The sequence below is a fragment of the Betta splendens genome, chromosome 3, assembly GCF_900634795.4.
Source record: "Betta splendens chromosome 3, fBetSpl5.4, whole genome shotgun sequence".
Classification (NCBI taxonomy): domain Eukaryota; kingdom Metazoa; phylum Chordata; class Actinopteri; order Anabantiformes; family Osphronemidae; genus Betta; species Betta splendens.
In genome coordinates, this window is record NC_040883.2 from 19,319,570 (window position 1) to 19,338,382 (window position 18,813).

The following is an 18,813-nucleotide window of genomic DNA, read 5'->3' on the forward strand; positions in this document are numbered from 1 at the left end:
ACTGGAACATAACTGAAGTGGCTGATCTCAACAAATCCTACCAATGGCTTGAAAGGGCTGGGCTGAAGGACAGCACAGAGGCACTCATCCTGGCTGCACAGGAGCAGGCCCTGAGCACCAGAGCCATAGAGGCCCAGATTTACCAGACCAGACAAGACCCACGTGTATACTGTGCAAAGCACACCATGGTCAGAGATACAACATTGTGTTGTATATATATATATATATATATATATATATATATATATATATATATATATACTTGCCAGTTGATGATTATTGAGATGCACCTTTGTTAGAGAAAGTCAAGTCACCTGAGAGCAATTTACCAAATCAGGACAGATTTAGAAAAAAATATATAATGGAAATGTATAGAAATATGTTTGTCACATTATGACAACTTGGTCAACCATTTTGCAGTTATAGACTTATACGATGAGCTACTGACTAGATGTTTTGAGGAGAAAGACTATTGCACAGTGAACTATATACATTTTGATCAACATGACATAAACAATTGATAATGTAGCAAAGAGCTGAGAATTGTACTTAATCATTTAAATGGATGTACCAAAGCATTTGCAACTTGTTCAAAGTGGTGAGAAACTGCTTATATGATGTGCACACGTGACATCATGATGTGAAGATTGAACAAATAGTTATGAGAATTTCATTCTGATCTGAGAATTGTATTAAAGCGACTGAGAAAAACTGTAATACCAAACAGGAATAAGAAGAATCCGTAGCGCCCAGCTAAGAATGACGTAACGAATAACGGAATCTTTCAGCCAATCAGACTCCAGAGATGAGCTTTCTTTAACCAATGACCGGACTGCTGTCTGAACCAGCAACAACCATCCGCTAGCAGTTTAGTATCAAGCTGGAAAAGCTAGTCGAAAGAAAGACTAAAATATCTGTCTCTTGCATTTGCTTAATATTTCGCTTGATTTTACTGGAGTCACTAGTCTTCTAAGTGACCAAGTTGAAGGTCTAGTCGAAGGTAAATAGCCGTGTTTATTTCTCTGTACATCGTCGCAGGAAGGGCTGCAAATGACACATAACGTATCGTAGCTCGTTATATTATGTGACTATTTAGCAAGGTTAGCAAAGGAAAGCTAATGAAACTTTGTTCAGAAACACCGTGGTCGTAAAATCGAAACGTGAAAAGAATGCGATGTGGCGGCTTTGTCGCAGTATCCTCGAAAACAAGGCATTCATTTCCTGTTAGGCGTCTCATACAGTACGGTATTCCATTCACATTGACTGAATTAAGTTTCTTGTGGAAAAAAAACGTAAATATCACCATTGCTCTAGCATAATCCTTGTTTCTTTATGGTTATATTTTACGTTGTACCCTTAACAAAACACTGTAAGTTATCAATACAGTAGTAAAATACTGTATTTTTTTCTTCCAGATGCAGTTCATGCTGTTGTTCAGCAGGCAGGGAAAGCTGCGGTTACAGAAATGGTATGTGCCTCTGTCAGACAAGGAGAGGAAGAAGATCTCCAGAGACTTAGTCCAGACCATCCTGGCCAGGAAGCCCAAGATGTGCAGCTTCTTGGAGTGGAGGGACCTCAAGATTGTGTACAAGAGGTGTGTATTACTTTGCTTTTCCAGGTAGCATCTAAAGTAGGGATGACCTATACATGCATTCATTTACTAACTTGAGTGCGTATAGTTATAAATATTTAAATAAACATGGAGATCATGGTAGATGGTTTTCCTTTTAAGGCTTTTTTGACCTTTCATATAAGTTTGAACTTTCTTTTTTAATGTTCCTATTCTATATATATAATTAGAGATTAAGATATTTCAGATTTTCAATGTACTTTTAAATTAAGTTGATGTAGGTTTCTTACAGGACGTACCACATTTCTCTGTCAGTGTCTCCTGTCCCTGCATGTAACTTCAGACTGACTTTGGTGATGAGATCAGGGCTTTGTTGCAGCCATATCGTGTGTCGCTCAACAAGTCTTTTGAGGTTGTAGTCATGCCACAGAATTAAATTGGGTCCAATTCTAATACACTCTAATCTGTGTAATAAATAATGATTTAAAATTTACTATTCGTGTTAATAAGTAACGATTATACCTGTAAATGAAAATAGTGGTTTTACAAAATAATCTTAAATTCCCTTTAATCTAAACCTCACAGTCCTCATAAGCAGATGGATTTAGCTTGCTTTGTTTGTCTTTGTGGGGAGAACTGCACACCCTGAGTTTCACTTTTGATATAGTTGAAAGCCCTGGAAAAAGATAACTGAACCTTGAGTCTGCAGTATTTGTTTAACCTTACACTATTTAACAATAGTCGAATATGTTAAAGTCTTGGTGTGGCCTTTTGTATAATCTTGAAAAGTAATGACAAATTTCTAATATCAATTGTCCTGTGACTTTGTATGTCATAAGTTGGATTTCTGCTGTTTCTGTGTTGTAGATATGCAAGCCTGTATTTCTGCTGTGCAGTAGAAGATCAGGATAATGAGCTGATTACCCTAGAGATCATCCATAGATACGTGGAGCTACTGGACAAATATTTTGGCAGTGTGAGTTTTAAAAGCAACAAGTAAAATTTATTTTTTTACATAGTATGGAAAAATTGCAGGAATTCACTTTTTTCTTTGATCTGCTGCTCTTGTGTTTTGGCCTTAAAGGTGTGTGAGCTGGATATTATCTTCAACTTTGAGAAGGCATACTTTATCCTAGACGAGTTCCTGCTGGGTGGAGAGGCCCAGGAGACGTCCAAGAAGAATGTGCTAAAAGCCATCGAGCAAGCCGACCTGCTGCAGGAGGTACTCACAGTTCCTCATTGAAAGATAGTAACCTAGTTACTGTACAGACAAGCTATCAAATCAATGCAGTGCAGTTTCAGTATAGTCATTCACTTAACCTACTGATGACTTTGGGTATTTTTTTAACTGTGTTGGTAAGAAAGAAGCCAAAAGTGACATATTTGCTTAAACAACAGTTAAATAAAAATACACTTATGACAAAAAACACAAGGTATTTAAAAAGCTGTAACTAAACAGGTTAATGACACAGAGAAACAGATCTAAGATGTGATGCTGCTTTTCACCTTGTGAAAACCAGCATCTGCCCTCACCTATTTATTTCAAGCCTACTGTAGTAAAGCCAGTACTGTCCTGAATGTTTGCATGGCTGTAGGCACTTGCAGTTGACAGTTTTAGTGCTATTTTTAACAGAGCAATGCAGCAGTATTGTTCTAACAGCAAAGCTGTTCTGTGTAGGAAAGGCCTCATGGTTCCCTTCTCGTGTTTTGTGGCTCACAATTGTGACTCATGTACTATTAATTACAATTTAGTAGTATTTAGTAGCCTAGTTTATGATTGCTAACAGGTGCATAAACTAATAACAAGGAACTTCTATTTTCTTCTGCAGGAGGCTGAGGCACCACGGAGTGTTTTAGAGGAAATTGGGCTGACATAAATCATGATGCTGCTGCCTCGCCATTCATCTGGCAGCCTTCCTGTCTGTGATGTTTCTGTTTTCTGTTCACTGTGTCAGTGTTGTATGTGTATTCTTAGCCTTTACACTGCGTACCATATTATGTACTGTACTGTCCTTTTTCAGTGTGGTGCCAACTGTGGGTTTTACTTGTCTTCTATGTAACAACTCATCACTGTTTTCTGCAATATTACAGTATGTTTTTAATATTACTTCACTCCCCTGAGCTTTTTGAAACTTCACAGAAAATTATGTAGCAAGAAATTAAAAAACTTCAGTATCGTTTTAACATCATCAATCATCACCAGCTGAAGAACTGTGGTGATGTAGCTGTGGTTAGTGCCAGTAATGTTATTATATATAACTATTACTATAACTATATATGCTATTAGAGTTTAGGATAACGATAAACGTGGAAAGTAAAGGTTGTGTAACAAAATAAAACACATAGCTGGTCTAAAAGAATTCACAGAATCCTCAAAGTCTGGAACAGAATTATGTCTATACAAGTAAACAAGTGTTTTCTCAAGGGACAACACCAAACAATCCATGCTTTGTTTTATTTGTAACTATAGAAAATGCCATCAAGAATTATAACAAGTACTGTAACAGTAGAACTAAGTTAGTTTCATGTTCATGTAATGTGAGAAGATTCATTTGGGTTTGGGAAAAGAAGTGTGATCTTTGTTTATTTGAATACAGATAAAATGTATTTGAAAAAGCAAGACAAGGTTTTAGCAGTAAGTGTTTATTTTTCTCTGAAGGTTCTTAAATTAGGCTTCATGACTCTGACTCAAACAAACAAAACTGGAGTTTTCTGTTACAGCCATTCCTACATTTGTTAAATGAACACACTAATTCAAAGAAAGTGATCTCCCCTATTATTACTGTCAACAATTGTTTGGGAATTTTTCTCCAGAAAATTTCATATTTCAACACTTTACCTTTATCGTTACTAAACAGCTGTTCCGGTGTTATTGCTATGTTTGTGAAACCTTGTGTTGTCTTTATTTTTGACAGAGCTGACTGACCTTCCAACAAAAGTATGTGTTAGCATCGAGATCAATTTTGGGTCAGTCTTCAGGTTTCAGGTCAGAATTGCATAGCTACCCAAATGTAAGAAACACTTATTACGTATTTGCTTTGGTTAACTCTTAACTACTAAAATATGACCAAAGAACACTGTGTTTGACCTTATCAATGATGTCTGTAGGAAGTTGACTTGGAGGAAAACAGTTAGTCAGTAATTTAGAGCGTTTGACAAAATGTGAGCACTATTTGGCCACAATATACCATTGTCATCCTATTATTCCAACCCTACTAGGTTCTTTATGGTGTAGGAACTGCACATATCAGGAAATATTGCTGTTGGTCACCATCTTCTACAAGCTGGATTGCAGTCAGTATTTTCATCTGCAATCTTAAAACCACAAACACTATCTTCTTTGATTTGTCCAAATCATTTACTTTTGTATTGAACATGTATGCCAGTATTTTTTCTCAGATTTGAATATTAATAAAATGTATTCAAAAAGAAATCCAGGTGATCTTTCAAATGTATTCTTGCAGCTCTCAGAAGTTTATTATGAAACAAAATATTGACATATGTACATACTACTCATGAATACTACATTTCTGTATAAAAAACATTGTTTCTTCTTTACATTCACAAGGGTATGAGGAAAAAATGACAAATTTACAAGTTTTGTAATAAAGAACCTTCTAAGAGTTATTTGTTTGACTTTTTTTAGCAGGTTCAGTCGGGCATTCTGTGCTTGAGTTTTCACTTTCCGCCTCTGGACTACACTGCTTGATGTCAAAACTCTTACCTAGATCAACCGAAGTTGTCTGTAATGATTCTGTTACATGTCTCTCTTCCTTGGGACTCCCTGTGTAATCATCTTGCATTTCTCCCTCTGCCTCCCCAGATGATGTTGCCCCTTCAAGCACAGGTTTTTTCTTTTTATGCTTCTTACTCTTTTTCTTACTTTTTTTGACGCGTTTGAGGTGACGATGTGTGTTATTATCAGTCTTATTGTTTTTCTCTGTTTTCTTAGGGCTTTTTTCTCTACTCTGCCTGTTTCTTTCCTTTTCTCTGCTTGGGCTTCTGTCCCCCTTTTTGGCATCTTCTATGTCTTTATTATTGTGTTTTCTGTCTTTACTCCTGGTCCTCAACCTGTCTTGCTCTCTGCCTCTACTGGACCGGTCTCTGCTACTTCTCCTAGCACTGTATCTACTTCTGGATGACCGTTCGTCTTCTCTATCATGGTTGGAGGACCTCCTCTCGCGACTTCTCTCTCTGCCACTTTGCCTATCTCCCCCTCGTTTGCTATGGGATCTCTCAGACCTTAGTGGACTCCTGCTGGACAGACGGTGCCTCCACAAACAATCACCATGTCGCTCTGAATGCCACCCTTCTCTGCGACTTCCCCTTACACTGCGGTCTGGTGACATGTGCAGGTCCCTGTCAGCCTCCCAGAATTCATTGCCAGGGTTTCGAAATACATGCAGGAAGTTACAGTGCTTCCCTTTGGGGCACTTTTGCCTGTCAAACAGTCCTGTTAGTGAAAAAAAAACAACACAGCAAATATAATCTAAAGAACATGTATCAGTAAACTGAAGCATTATCATATTCCTATTTATGCAAACGTAACTTACCACATATAGCATTCTTCCATCGTGTAACAGGACATATCTCACAGTGAAGTTGTCTGCCTGCATACCACCTCCCATTGAACTTGATGAAGGCCTCTGTACATTGCTCCTCTCTAGACACAGCATAAAGACAGGACAACAAAAAAATAATAAATGTTGAAATAATTTAATATGAACTGCAAAAGCGGTTAAGTGGTTATGACTTACGTGTCAAACTGAACGTAAACATTTCCTCTCAGGTGTGGCTCATAATTGCAGCTGACCTAAAAGAAGCCGCCAAATGTATTTATTTATTTTAAAATGACAACAAATTTGGCCGATAAAGATTTCTTCTTAAACTAAAAAATTAAAATTCAAAACATAGGTTTATTTATTTGGACAAACATTACATATAAAATGAAATAAAAAATATTACTTTCCATATATTAACTGTGTATTGTAACTCATTTTGAGATTTGCTTCAGATCATGGTATGTGTGAAGACACAAGGGTGAATTGAAAAGAAATCTGACTACTTTATAAGCTGACTGTTGTTTGATTACACGGATACACTGAACTATTCCTACCTTAAATTGCAACACCTTGCCAACGCTTCTGAACTCTGGAAGAACATCGTGGTAAAACTCGACAAAAGACTCCTGCAGGTCTTCCTCGCTGTGTTCTAAACAAGCATCGATGTCGTAATCATCACGGCGTGATTCCTCCATGCCAAATGTTCGAAACATACCACGGATCATCAGAGTCAGACTGCTTGTGGGATAAATGTGTTTTCGAGAACATCTGAAATCATAAAGATTTAAAAATGGCATGTTCGTACATCCACTCCAGTATCAGTCCAAATAGATACACACCTGTCTCCAAAACGGCATGCTCCAGTTTTGAGGAAGAAAGGACAGTTAGCAACGTCGCGTTCTGTTCCAAAGTTCTCAGAGTTCTGTATTACAGGAGCTTCAGGGTTCATCCACAGTCCTCCATTATCAAGCTGAAAGTGAAACAACAATTGTAAAAGTAAAAATCACAGCCTTCTTTTTTAAATTATTTTACATGACAACACAGTGAGTAAACACATCATTAAAGAAAATACAAAGTTTGAATACAATTATTACAAAGACAAAAAAAACAACACACACTACCTGAACTGAAACTAAAGATGTACAGGTAAGCTTATGTATATGTCTGGAAGTAACAACAGATGTGAAACAATTACAGGTAAGTACCTAAATCAAAATGATGACAATCAGATGTAAGCGTTTTCAAGTGTGAACAGGAAGAGAGTTTTGCTCATAATATCAATTTTGTGCTTTTACCTGATTTTCAGCTTCATCCAACATTTTCTGAACAGCTTCCTATAAATGGTGTAAAAACATGGTTGGTGAAAATAAATAGAGGGAAACACATTGTAGCATGTCTGTTATATGGGTTAAGACCACATTGACAAAGACTGATCGGTACAAAAAAGGGAATTTTAACAGGGAATACTTCAAGATTTTGTAGACCCCTTAAAGCACTTTTACAAACATTTGTCACAAAATGTAAAAGATACATCCTTGTTGTGAGAGATGAGGTTGCTGTAAGCGCTTTGCTCTTTGTGTGGATCTTAGTTAAGGAACAGGATGATTGTTTGTGCTACTCAGTCAAGGAAAAATAAAACACGCACGCATAAACACACACATTTTACAAAAAATTACTTATCACAAAGATATGATTTGCTCTTCATCTTCTTATTAGAAATAAACCATGTGAATTCTCATGTATGAGGATATCTTTCTTTTTATTTTTATCTTCCCGAGGCTCGTTTCACCTCTCTGTCTCGCTTCTCCTGTTGCTTCTTGTCTTTTTCCTCTTGTTCTCTGCACTGCTGAGCCTCCCATTCTTCTTTGATCATCCTCTGTTAACACAAAACCAGTACAAACATGAGTATTAAAGTTCTATTTGAGGCTGCTGGTCTAATATGGTCTAATTATTTGGGATGATAATGATTATTATTATTTTTACTGATCTTTAGCTATTGTACATCCTTCCCTGTTGAATACAATTGGTGCATTGCTGTACCTCTTCCTCCTCTTTTCTTTTTCTTGCTGCTTCTTCTCTCTCAAACTTCTGCCTGAATTCCTCCTGAGCCAGCCTCTCTCTTTCCAACCACTCCTCATGTAATTGCTGCCTGATAAAACAAGGTGCAATCACAGTCAATTAATTTAATTAATTTTATTTAATTAATCCCATTTTCCCAATTTAATGCCAATTTAATTGGGAAAAATTAATAAATCACAAAAAGCAGTGTGACATTACAATATTTACCTTTCTTTTTCCACAAAACCATTATCCTCATCATCTTCACCTTTAATTTCTTCTTCAGGTGTAGACTCTGCTTCATTTTCCAGACATATATCAGAGTGAATACTGTGGTTAAAGTGTTGAATGTGGCAGTAAAAACTATAAATATAACTTCACATGAACAGTTTCTGCATACCAACATCTCTGGCTTGGGCAAGAGCTTGCCGTTTTCGTTTTCTTCGCTCTTTCCTTAGAGCAGCCCGGCGTTGCTTTTGACTAAAACAAAAGGGATTACAATCACTGCAATGTCAACTGCTGCATTGTGCATCATGTGTAAAAAACATTTGTTACTGATTGCTCCCTCCAGACAACAACATTTGTTTAATGTTGAAAGACGTTACCTTATTCCCTTTCAACTGAACTAGTTTCTTAAAAGGCATGTGTACCACTAACTGACTGATTGTCTATATACCTCACACTCCTTAGAATCACTGAGTATATTTTACCTTAAAACGAAGCGTTAGTAGAACTAGTCTTGCTTCCTTGCTGTACTGCAAAATTAACTTTAGCGTAATCATGCTCCGACTGCTAGCAACAGCGTAATGCCAGCTTTCTACGCTATCGTTGATCAAATATCTTACAGCTATTATATAGAATATCAAGTTATTTCAATAACAACATCTAAAAAAAGATACAGACCATAAAACAGGAGCAGAGACCTGCGAAGGAAGGGCTGCTGCCATCACAGCTAAAGTTAGCCTGTTAGTTAAGGCTCCCACCACAACCACTCACAAAGTTTAGTTAAAGTTTAGTGAAAACATGAACAAAACCCGGTTTTCATTAGCATGATACGTTAAGTTCGCCCTTTTTGGCTACGTTATTATGTTGGTATTTGATAATTTCATTAGCTGTGTGCGACGCTTCTGTGGAATAGGAAGAGGTGGATTTGAAACAAACTACTTCCGGTTTGAAGTTCCTCTTCTTTTTCTTGCTGCTTCTTCTTTTCCGTTTTTTAGGCAGTTTGCGGTCTATAACTTGCGCACTACCGCCACCCTCAAGGTTTGACTATGGAATACCTATCTATCTATCTATCTATCTATCTATCTATCTATCTATCTATCTATCTATCTATCTATCTATCTATCTATCTATCTATCTATCTATCTATCTATCTATCTAAATTAAACAAATAAACAAACAAATAAGTTGTCCTTAATTCTTTTATGTCAAAAACTTTGGTCTGGAACAACAAATGCAAAACCTACCCTGCCACCTATTCCTCCTGATGCATCTGTATAAACATAATCACTGTACTTTACTCAATATACCTCACAACTTAATCATTTCCACTATATCCCTCTCTTCTTTTTTTTCAGTAAGATCAAATCTACCTCTGCTTCCTCCAATAACCACGAAGGTACCACTGAATATGGTACTGTTGGTCCTATTTCCTTATTTCCTATTTCTAACCTAAAACTCCTGCCTTGTTCTTTATTCTTTTCTGACATAGCCTTACAGTAAAAAAAAGTAAAAAATGTATTTTAAACTTTTTTGTTTGATTGCAAGAGACTGGAAGATTCACATTTACACTTTTATTGTTTATATTGTAATTTGTTGACAGCCCATATCATACCAATATAGAAAAAAACACTGCAAACAGTAACACAAAGGCATAAAAATGTTTTTAAAAAAATGTGGATATGACAATATTCTGTAAAACTGTACATGCAGTGCTGTAGATGGTTGGTAGATGGTGTTGTCTTCCTACACCCCCTGTTTGCTGGGTGACAAATTCTCATCCACATCACAGCAAATATCATCTCTTGCGATGCAGCGTGGAAAAAATCTCCTAGTGTGTCTTATCCAGCCTCTGCAGGCATCTGCTGTGATGTCATCACGCTGCAACCATGGCAGCAAGGAGAATCATTTGTGCATGTGTCATAAACTTTCCATCTCCATGCTGAGAAAAATATTTAATGTAATTAGAATTTTCATTTGAACTGTATTTATTATGTGAAAAAATACACACACACACACACACACACACACACACACACACACACACACACACACACACACACACACACACACACACACACACACACACACACACACACACATCAGCCTTCAAAGCATCTTTGGCATCCCTGGTACTTGTGTATTTCTAATTGTGTCATGAGCTTTTTTTCTCTGGGGCTGGCCTGAGGAACAAGGCAGGGTTGGTGCAGCAGCGATAGCACAGAGCCTGGGGCACCAGAGCATACAGGACATTGACCAACAAAAAGACAGGCTGACTGTCAGCAGGTACTCTGTAGGAAAATGGTGTTCGTGTGTGAAGCGATGCTCCAATGTGAGAGAACTGGACCTGTGAATAGAAAGAGAGAGGGACGCGAATATTACCGTTATACATTGCCACTCATGAATATGGGAGAAAAATCCTCTAATATTGACTCCTAGATTTTTTTCTGAAACGGAGTAGGCTTTATAATGCTTAATTGCAATGATTTAAATGTCTTCCTCACACTGTCTACCTTTAACAATTAAATCTCAATGTGTATTATCCATTTATTGCACTGACGATCATAAGCATTAAATTAGATCTGGAACTGCCACCGATGCCCAGTAAGTTTTCCTTCTGGCAGTTACTGTATCTTTTCATAGAAAGTCACTGAAAAAGACACATGGCACATTTTAGCCACAACAGCCTCAACAGCTGTCAGAGAATGTTTTTTCCTATTTATAGCTTTCCTGGCAGCCGAACAGCTGACATTTAGGAGAACACCACCAATAACGCCATTCCTCCTGGTCTGAAGTCAGCTCCTGCCCTTATCCCTCCGATGAGTGACGTGACAGCCTGCAGCTCTAACACAATAGCTGCTTTGTGTTATGGTGATGTGACTGCTGGTCCTGCCAATCTACAGGGTTTCCATCTTTAGACACAAACAGATGGTGCACATACTGCTGATTTAGACCATATCCGTTCGTGCAGAATTGCTGGGGTTCGACTAAGCTAAAAATTAAACTAAACATTAACCATTCTGCAACCAGAGCCCCCCTACACTTGGCCTGGCGCCATGATCTCATACCATGATTCCATGATCTCATGTGAAATATATCAAGCCTGAGTAATGAAAATGGAACCAGTGTTACATTTTCTGTCTTATATTTTACAGATAACAGAACATGCAGCCTTTCCATTTAATTTATGAACATTACTGTACAAACGGATGTGTATTTGTAGACATTTTGTTCTAAAAGTTGACTTAAAACCAAATAAAAATGTGTGACAATGTACCTGTGCCAGTGCTCCTGAATGTACTAGAGTCAGATCTGGCATCCACTGACACCCTGGAACTAGCAGCCCATAGAGAGTAAAGATGTAGTATGGCCCAGAGTACAGCATACTCACCAGCATCTAATAAAAATAGACACAGTTCACACCTTTAGAGGTTTGTTTACTTACAGTGTTAGTAGGTCTTTGCATTACTGTACCTGTACTTTAGGATAGGCAGAAGGGTCTTTTAAGTAAGGCTCGTATAATTGTATGTAGTCTTGACAATATTTGCTAGAACAGTCCAGAACAACCTAAAACACAAACATAGTACTGAAGGCACTCTGCATTAGGAAACACTTCCAGCCGTGTGCATTGGCTACATAATCATCTTGATTTTTTTCTTACCAAACCTCGAAAGACACAGAAAGCGAATGCAGGAATGAGGTAGATAATGAAGAACATGTCCAGGGGCCTGTGAAGTAAACTTTTTCTTTCACTTTTCGGGAAGTTCTGACACAGAAGACACAGCAATGTGACATTAAAAGTGTGAAGCTCTGTGACACAGTGACAAAGTATTACAATTACATAATACTATTATTACATATTTCCTTCTCTATTTTAGAACATACACGGAAACAAAAATGTTGATCCGGATTTATTTTACCATTTTTTTTTAATAGCTGGTTTTGATCGTGACTTACTTTCAGCTGAGTAGAAGGCTGGCTGAAGACCCGGAAACAGGCCCAGATTGACAATGAAATATAGAGCACGTGGATGATGAAGAAAGGACCAATCTGGATCCCATATTTTCCTAAAAAAGACAAATCACAACTGTGTAAGAGTAGAAATGAGAAGTGTGTGTCTTGAAACTACTACATCACTAAAAATCTGCCAGGCTCAGAGTAGATGATTGTAATATTTTTAGATTACTTACCAACAGCATTCCCAAGATTGTAGACTATGGCACGCATGACAAAAGATCCCACCCAGTACAGTCCAATTGCTCTGTAACTGTCACTGCAAACCACAACATGTATACATGAAAAGAACATGTATACACAATACACCTAGAAAAGAAGGCAGCACGTACCCCCATGTGATCGCAGCAATCATGAGCAGGTACATCAGATAATGCACACATCCATCCCAATAGGAGACCATGTGTCCATGTGCTGTTTTAATATGTGGATCCGCCTGCAACATGGGACAGATTAATCAGTAACGTGTGCACACAGAGGCATAAATAAAGTATAACTACATGTATTTACAACAACACTTACCTCTTTGAGGTAAAATGTCACAAATCCATCAATGATATTGTCCTGCTCCAGTCCAACAATCAAATTCACCACACTGAGGAAAGCGTAAACTGCATACACTGCATAAATAGGTTATTATTATTATAAATATTTATTTAATTGTGTGACGAACTGCAGCAAATACTTTAGGTGCATTATAGGGCTAATAAGCCTGGAATTATAAAAAGCTATTTAAACAGTTAAAATGCAAATATAGCGTTGTCATCAATCATCTTTTAATAAGACTATAATGCAGATCATTGTGATGGTAAACTTGACTTTAGGCAGATTGGAAGCTAAGAAAACCCCAGAAAACAATCATTAGATTCCAGAGCCCTGTATTTGTTTAAGTCTTTTTCGCATGCAAAATATAAAACTGATCTAGTCAATACAGAAGCACTTAGAAGTCATACCATAAAAAAGTGGATCTACTGGAGCCTTCTTCTTGAGTATAAAATGTGCTGAAATGGTCAGGATAAGGACTAATGTACAGCCAGTGAAGAAGAAAGCTTCCGCACTAGAAAAAAGCAATGTATATTTTAATAGTGTTCCACTGAAGATAAACATTTGTTCAGTTAGCAGTTATCAAAACTAAAATTCAAACAGATTAATTTAAGAAATATATGCAGGTCTGTACTGACTCACCTGTTATTGTAAATGAGTGAATTAAACAAATAGCAGATGGGGATGGACATCAAAGAGAGTACAAACACCCCAGTCCCAGCTGACGCGCTCATTATGAATCGGATATAAGATATCTCGTCAAGTGCCAATTTAAAATTTTTCATAAGCTCTCATTTTCGGTCTAGGAGTCATAGAGTCACCAAAAGTTTGCAACTCAGCCATGCTCAGTCTTGCTGTTCTGATCTTTCTTACGTCCCCTCGCTCTCTTTCTTCCTACTTCCCTGCCTCCTAACTTTCAATCCCTTCCCGCTCCCTCTCCCCTCTCTCGCTCTCTCTTTCTCTCACTCAGCCTCCGTCGCTCATTCTCTCTGTCTGTCACACACACACACACACACACACACACACACACACACACACACACACACACACACACACACACACACACACACACACACACACACACACACAAATTTTGTAACTACAATTATTATTATTTCTTTACGTAATTTTGCTTTGAAAGTTACAGTGACACCTAGCGGTTAGACCAGATAAGCTTGGCCTATTTAACCTATACTTTTCGCAAAAAATCTCAATCCTTATTTACATATTGTATGCATAACAAAGAATTAACGAGTATAATAAAAAGGACGTATTTAAAAAAAATTATAATCTTGAAAAAAGTGTAAAGTGGGTCCGTGCATGAAGTGCAATTCATTATTTATGTCTAAAATGAAAATTGAATAACTACTTTTTATGCTGTGTTTCGTTTCCGTAAATCGGTAAAACACATTTGCGATATACTGATTTACTCATTCTCCTTTTCTCCACTTTGAAAACGAAATAAGAAAAAGGGAAACCGGGGGCGGGGCCAGTCGCCGGACTTTCACAATAAAACGCCCAAGAGCATTTGAAGCGCAACATCGGCAAATATTTGTAACTCTTGAAGGATTGCGGTCGTGTTTTGACACACAACGAGACCCACATTGTTAACATTAATCAACGTAACAATTATTTATTTAAATCATTTATTTAACCAAGCTATTTAACCAAGTGCTGACAACTGTCGATTACGTTACGACTCATGGCGTTTGCTAAAGGAATGACAGATCAGTCAGCTCGCCACCGTCGGGTCACTTACAGAATCACCTGCCAACAAAGCTAAGTTTTCTGTGCATCCTGCTTCATTAGACTGCAGCGACATCACGACCTTGTCGACACCTGATGAGGAAGAATTCAGCGCATCTGCCGTGTTCCGGTGATTTTCACAGTTTACAGTGAGACTGAAATCGCGTCCTCCTGCTTGGCCGGTTGATGCTCTTATGCCCAGGAAGACGCTCTAATGTTGTGCCGATCTTTGCAAGTATTCTAAACAGTGATTTATTACAGTTTGTTGTGGCTGTTTAGACATGCTCCATCATTGGACTTCCTGTCTCAGAGCCTGCTTTACCTGCAGGAGAATAACAGCCACTAAACCTGCCTCACAATAACTGAACTCATTGTGAGCAACGACTACTCTAATGTGCATCGCATCATCTTTGTGAGGCAGATTCTGTGGCAAAGTATGTGTGATCAGATGATCCGTCACGCAACAAGGTATAACTGTATGTACAGAGCAGATGAGTGACAGGATCTTTTTATTTTCCACCACCTACCTTCGGTATTGGTTTAATAGTCATCATCCCTGAGAGACTGGTTCTACATCACCTGCGCTGCATGGTGAGCTCAGCAATGGTTCTGCCTACCAGCCTGGTGTCGGAGTAGAGGACGCCATCATCTTCCTCCTCCATCGTTCCCTGGCCCACTTTGAGAAGCCCAGCAGCACTGTGAGGATTCTGTTCTTTGACTTCTCCAGTGCCTTTAATACCATACAGCCGGCTCTCTTAATGAACAAATTGGAGTCAGCTGGTGTGGACAGTTACCTGACAGAGTGGATACTAGACTACCTCATAAATCATGCCTAGTTTGTGAGGGTCTGGGACTGGTGTCAGCAGAACCACCTTCTAATCAATGCAGGGAAGACCAAGGACATGGTGGTGGACTTCCACAGATGTCAGTCTACACCCCCTCCTCCAGTGAACATTTAGGGAATGAACATCCAGAGAGTGGACTGTACATGAGTGTTCACCTTAACAACAAACTAGACTGGACGAACAACACAGATGCACTGTACAGGAAGGGTCAGAGTGGACTCTACCTACTGAGGCTGAGGTCGTTTGGACTGAAGGGAACACTCCTGAGGACTTTCTATCTGTGGTGTCATCAGCCATCCTGTACAGTGTGGTCTGCTGGAGCAGCAGCATCACAGAGAGGGAGGGGAAGAAGCTGGATAAGGTCATTAAGAAGTCCAGCTCTGTCCTGGGCTGCACTCTGAAGTCAGTGAGAGAGGTGGGAAACAGAAGGGTTCTGGCAAAATTCAAATCCATGCTGGACCACGAGTCTCACCCACAGCAGGACACACTGTCTGCCCTGGAGAGCAGATTCAGTGACAGACTGATCCACCCTCGCTGTGGGAAGTAGAGATTCCGTAGGTCTTTCCTTCTTGCTGCTGTCAGACTTTATAATGAACACTTATAACATGGTGCACATTTCTACCACACTGCCACACACACACTACATCTCCAGAGCAATTGCACCAGTCACTTTAATATCTCACTCGCTTTGTTTGGTGCAGTCACCTTACCTCATTGTTATATGTACATGATGTTCTAATTTCTTATAATTATTATTGTGTTATTGTAATGGAAAAATTTTGCCTTGTACTATTTCTTATCCAACACACTCGTCATGTGCTGGTTAGGTGCAATACTGAACTGAACATTCTTACACAAACACTTAATCTCTTGTGCCCTGACATACATCAAGTCTAAACATCTGATGCTCCATTTGACTGACTAATAATTTATGATATATGTTTGTCTTTTACACCCGGACTCTGGCTCCATCCTATCTGACTCCCCACCAGACCCAAGGCTGTTAAAGCGAATGCATCTTGTCTTGGAAGCTCGGTGTTCCTTCCTTTGGATAACAAGACATGACGATGCAGAAGTAAGAAAGCAAACATTCTCACTCACAGCGAGATAAGGTGGCGCAAACAATTCCATTGCTGCAGAGAGACATTCCACCAGAGCCAGAGAAAGGGGTTAAAAGGCAGAAGCAACTTGAGGATCGTGGGCTCTTTGCATCACACCTTCGTGGTGTGTGCACTGATCTCCCCAGCTGGTTTTTGGTTTGTTGATGTGCACGATCAACATCCATGCTTTTTATTTGCTTTCCCCATTATTTTTATTTTCTTTATTATTTCAATAAATCCCACAAAAGGACAACTCTCTCTCATCTGCCTTTATTCCAAAATTTCCACCACAGTTATTTCTTCTGTATATATGTCTATATGTCTCTGTGCAACATGCTAATTTCCCCATCGTGGGACAATAAAGGTATTCTATCTATCTATCTACCTTGCATTGAATATCTTATGTGCATGTTCCTATGATAGTAATGTCATGTCTTAGTCCTGTTTTGGGTTTTATTTTGAAGCACTTCTTGTCTCACCCACGTCTCAGCTGTTTCCATGTCATTCCCAGTTAATCACGCACACCTGACAGTTATCTACTTTTGCGGTGGAAAGACTGGTAACGTACCTGACCATTTGACCAAGATTAGAGCCTGCTCCTTAGGTGCTCACGTCTGAGAGCACCTGTATAACTCTGCTTGCCTTGCCTTAAGTTACGTAATAAAGACTGTCACCTCTTAAACCACCAACCTATCCGCGCTGTGCATGTGGGTCTGATATCTGCAAAAGCCTGACAAGTAAAGCAGCAGTCCTTTTTTTTCACAAAACATTTGTAGTCAGAACTGCCCATATGTTTTTTAATCAATGTTTATTTACCAAGTTTAAATCTGCAAACTCACAAAATCTTCAACATCTTCAAGGCTGAACTTTATAGAACATGTAAAATGTAATATTATCTATCAGCATAGAAACATAAAACAATGGCATAATTATTTGAAAACAAGTTGCTAAGAGCTACAGACTGTTTTCCTCGGATCAGGATGGCCGATGAATCAGAAACAACAGTGCATCCTGGAACACTGTGGGTTCACCTCTTGTAATGCAGTCCTCAATTTTAATTTCAATTTCAATTTTATTTATATAGCGCCAAATCACAACAAAGTTATTTTAAGGCACTTTACAAAGTAAGGTTTAAAACCTCACACAACTAAACCTAACAAATCCCACATACAGCAAGCATTTAATTTGACAGCAACAGTGGAGAATAAAAACTCCCTCTCTAACGAGGAAGAAACCTCCAGCAGAACCAGACTGGATGTGGGCGGCCATCTGCCTCGACCGGTTGGGGTGAGAGGATAGAGAGAGAGAAAAGCACAGCAACAGCAACAAGCAACAACAAGCAACAACAGAGCACAGGCAGGACGGTTGGACCAGAGACTGGACACAGGATGGTTGGACCAGGGACTGGACACAGGCAGGACGGTTGGACCAGAGACTGGACACAGGATGGTTGGACCAGGGACTGGACACAGGCAGGATGGTTGGACCAGGGACTGGACACAGGCAGGATCATTGGACCAGAGACTGGACTGGACACAGGCAGGGTGGTTGGACCAGAGACTGGATGCAGGCAGGATCATTGGACCAGAGACTGGACTGGACACAGGTAGGGTGGTTGGACCAGAGACTGGATGCAGGCAGGATGGTTGGATCCGCAGCTGCCCATCACAGACACCAAACTTTGAGTCCAATGATACCTGTAGGTAAGGACAGAGAGGGAGAGAGAGAGTCCTATGACCTATATGAGGCAGAGAGACAGTCATCATTGACACTGTAATGGAAAAATTGTACTTTAATGCTTCTTGTGTTCATTTCTGACTCTGCATAGTGACCATGCATTCTGTACTTGTTGATTAGACCCAGAACTGAACATTCTCAGACAGACAATCTATCTCCCTCTCAAGGTGACCGATTGTTCATGGCCTGAGTCTGCCTTTTAACCCTGGGCTCTGGCTCCTTTCTGTCTGATGCCTCACCAGACCCAAGGCTGTAGCCTTGTTTATTCCCTGTGTAATATGAACATCTTCACCCACAGTGTGATAAGGAGATTCCACCAGGTCCAGGGAAAAAGGTTAAAAGGCAGAAGCAACTTGAGGATCGTGGGCTCTTTGCATTATACCTCCGTGGTGTGTGCACTGATCTCCCCAGCTGGT

The 18,813-nt window shown here is 39.1% G+C and overlaps 3 protein-coding genes across 4 annotated transcripts; 1 reads left to right on the plus strand and 2 right to left on the minus strand.

Annotated features, from left to right (window-relative positions):
• The first annotated feature begins 835 nt into the window (after window positions 1–835).
• Window positions 836–5,197, plus strand: ap1s2 (adaptor related protein complex 1 subunit sigma 2). Its single transcript, XM_029144696.3, has 5 exons — window positions 836–1,000; window positions 1,416–1,594; window positions 2,438–2,546; window positions 2,655–2,792; window positions 3,400–5,197. Exons 2-5 carry the CDS (start codon window positions 1,416–1,418, stop codon window positions 3,445–3,447), a joined length of 474 nt encoding a protein of 157 aa, XP_029000529.1. The 5' UTR covers window positions 836–1,000; the 3' UTR covers window positions 3,448–5,197.
• zrsr2 (zinc finger (CCCH type), RNA-binding motif and serine/arginine rich 2) lies at window positions 5,022–9,355 on the minus strand. 2 transcript variants are annotated; one of them, XM_029144695.3, is made up of 11 exons: window positions 9,094–9,355; window positions 8,591–8,670; window positions 8,419–8,485; window positions 8,173–8,281; window positions 7,922–8,008; window positions 7,428–7,466; window positions 6,972–7,102; window positions 6,687–6,900; window positions 6,328–6,383; window positions 6,124–6,233; window positions 5,022–6,023 (listed from the first exon to the last, which is right to left on the minus strand). In XM_029144695.3, exons 1-11 carry the CDS (start codon window positions 9,135–9,137, stop codon window positions 5,188–5,190), a joined length of 1,773 nt encoding a protein of 590 aa, XP_029000528.1. In that variant the 5' UTR covers window positions 9,138–9,355; the 3' UTR covers window positions 5,022–5,187. The 2 variants fall into 2 exon arrangements, with proteins under 2 accessions (XP_029000528.1, XP_029000527.1); XM_029144694.3 differs by having other exon boundaries at window positions 8,419–8,488.
• A 616-nt stretch (window positions 9,356–9,971) lies between these two features.
• Window positions 9,972–15,014, minus strand: LOC114852811 (transmembrane 6 superfamily member 1-like). Its single transcript, XM_029145462.3, has 10 exons — window positions 13,612–15,014; window positions 13,380–13,483; window positions 12,949–13,046; window positions 12,759–12,862; window positions 12,603–12,685; window positions 12,370–12,479; window positions 12,074–12,178; window positions 11,887–11,979; window positions 11,690–11,809; window positions 9,972–10,759 (listed from the first exon to the last, which is right to left on the minus strand). Exons 1-10 carry the CDS (start codon window positions 13,752–13,754, stop codon window positions 10,568–10,570), a joined length of 1,152 nt encoding a protein of 383 aa, XP_029001295.1. The 5' UTR covers window positions 13,755–15,014; the 3' UTR covers window positions 9,972–10,567.
• Between the last annotated feature and the right edge of the window lie 3,799 nt (window positions 15,015–18,813).

Excerpts from the sequence above, each read along its gene's own strand:
- ap1s2 (XM_029144696.3), top strand. The coding sequence starts at position 1,416 with ATGCAGTTCATGCTGTTGTTCAGCAGGCAGGGAAAGCTGCGGTTACAG. Across the intron at positions 1,595-2,437 it reads CTCAAGATTGTGTACAAGAG|ATATGCAAGCCTGTATTTCT; the intron begins GTGTGTATTACT and ends TCTGTGTTGTAG. Across the intron at positions 2,793-3,399 it reads AAGCCGACCTGCTGCAGGAG|GAGGCTGAGGCACCACGGAG; the intron begins GTACTCACAGTT and ends TTTCTTCTGCAG.
- zrsr2 (XM_029144694.3), bottom strand. The coding sequence starts at position 9,137 with ATGGCAGCAGCCCTTCCTTCGCAGGTCTCTGCTCCTGTTTTATG. Across the intron at positions 8,489-8,590 it reads TGCCCAAGCCAGAGATGTTG|CAGAGTCTACACCTGAAGAA; the intron begins GTATGCAGAAAC and ends TGGAAAATGAAG. Across the intron at positions 6,384-6,686 it reads GCAAGGTGTTGCAATTTAAG|GTCAGCTGCAATTATGAGCC; the intron begins GTAGGAATAGTT and ends GGCTTCTTTTAG.
- LOC114852811 (XM_029145462.3), bottom strand. The coding sequence starts at position 13,754 with ATGAAAAATTTTAAATTGGCACTTGACGAGATATCTTATATCCGATTC. Across the intron at positions 13,484-13,611 it reads TCACTCATTTACAATAACAG|TGCGGAAGCTTTCTTCTTCA; the intron begins GTGAGTCAGTAC and ends GCTTTTTTCTAG. Across the intron at positions 12,480-12,602 it reads CAATCTTGGGAATGCTGTTG|GAAAATATGGGATCCAGATT; the intron begins GTAAGTAATCTA and ends TGTCTTTTTTAG.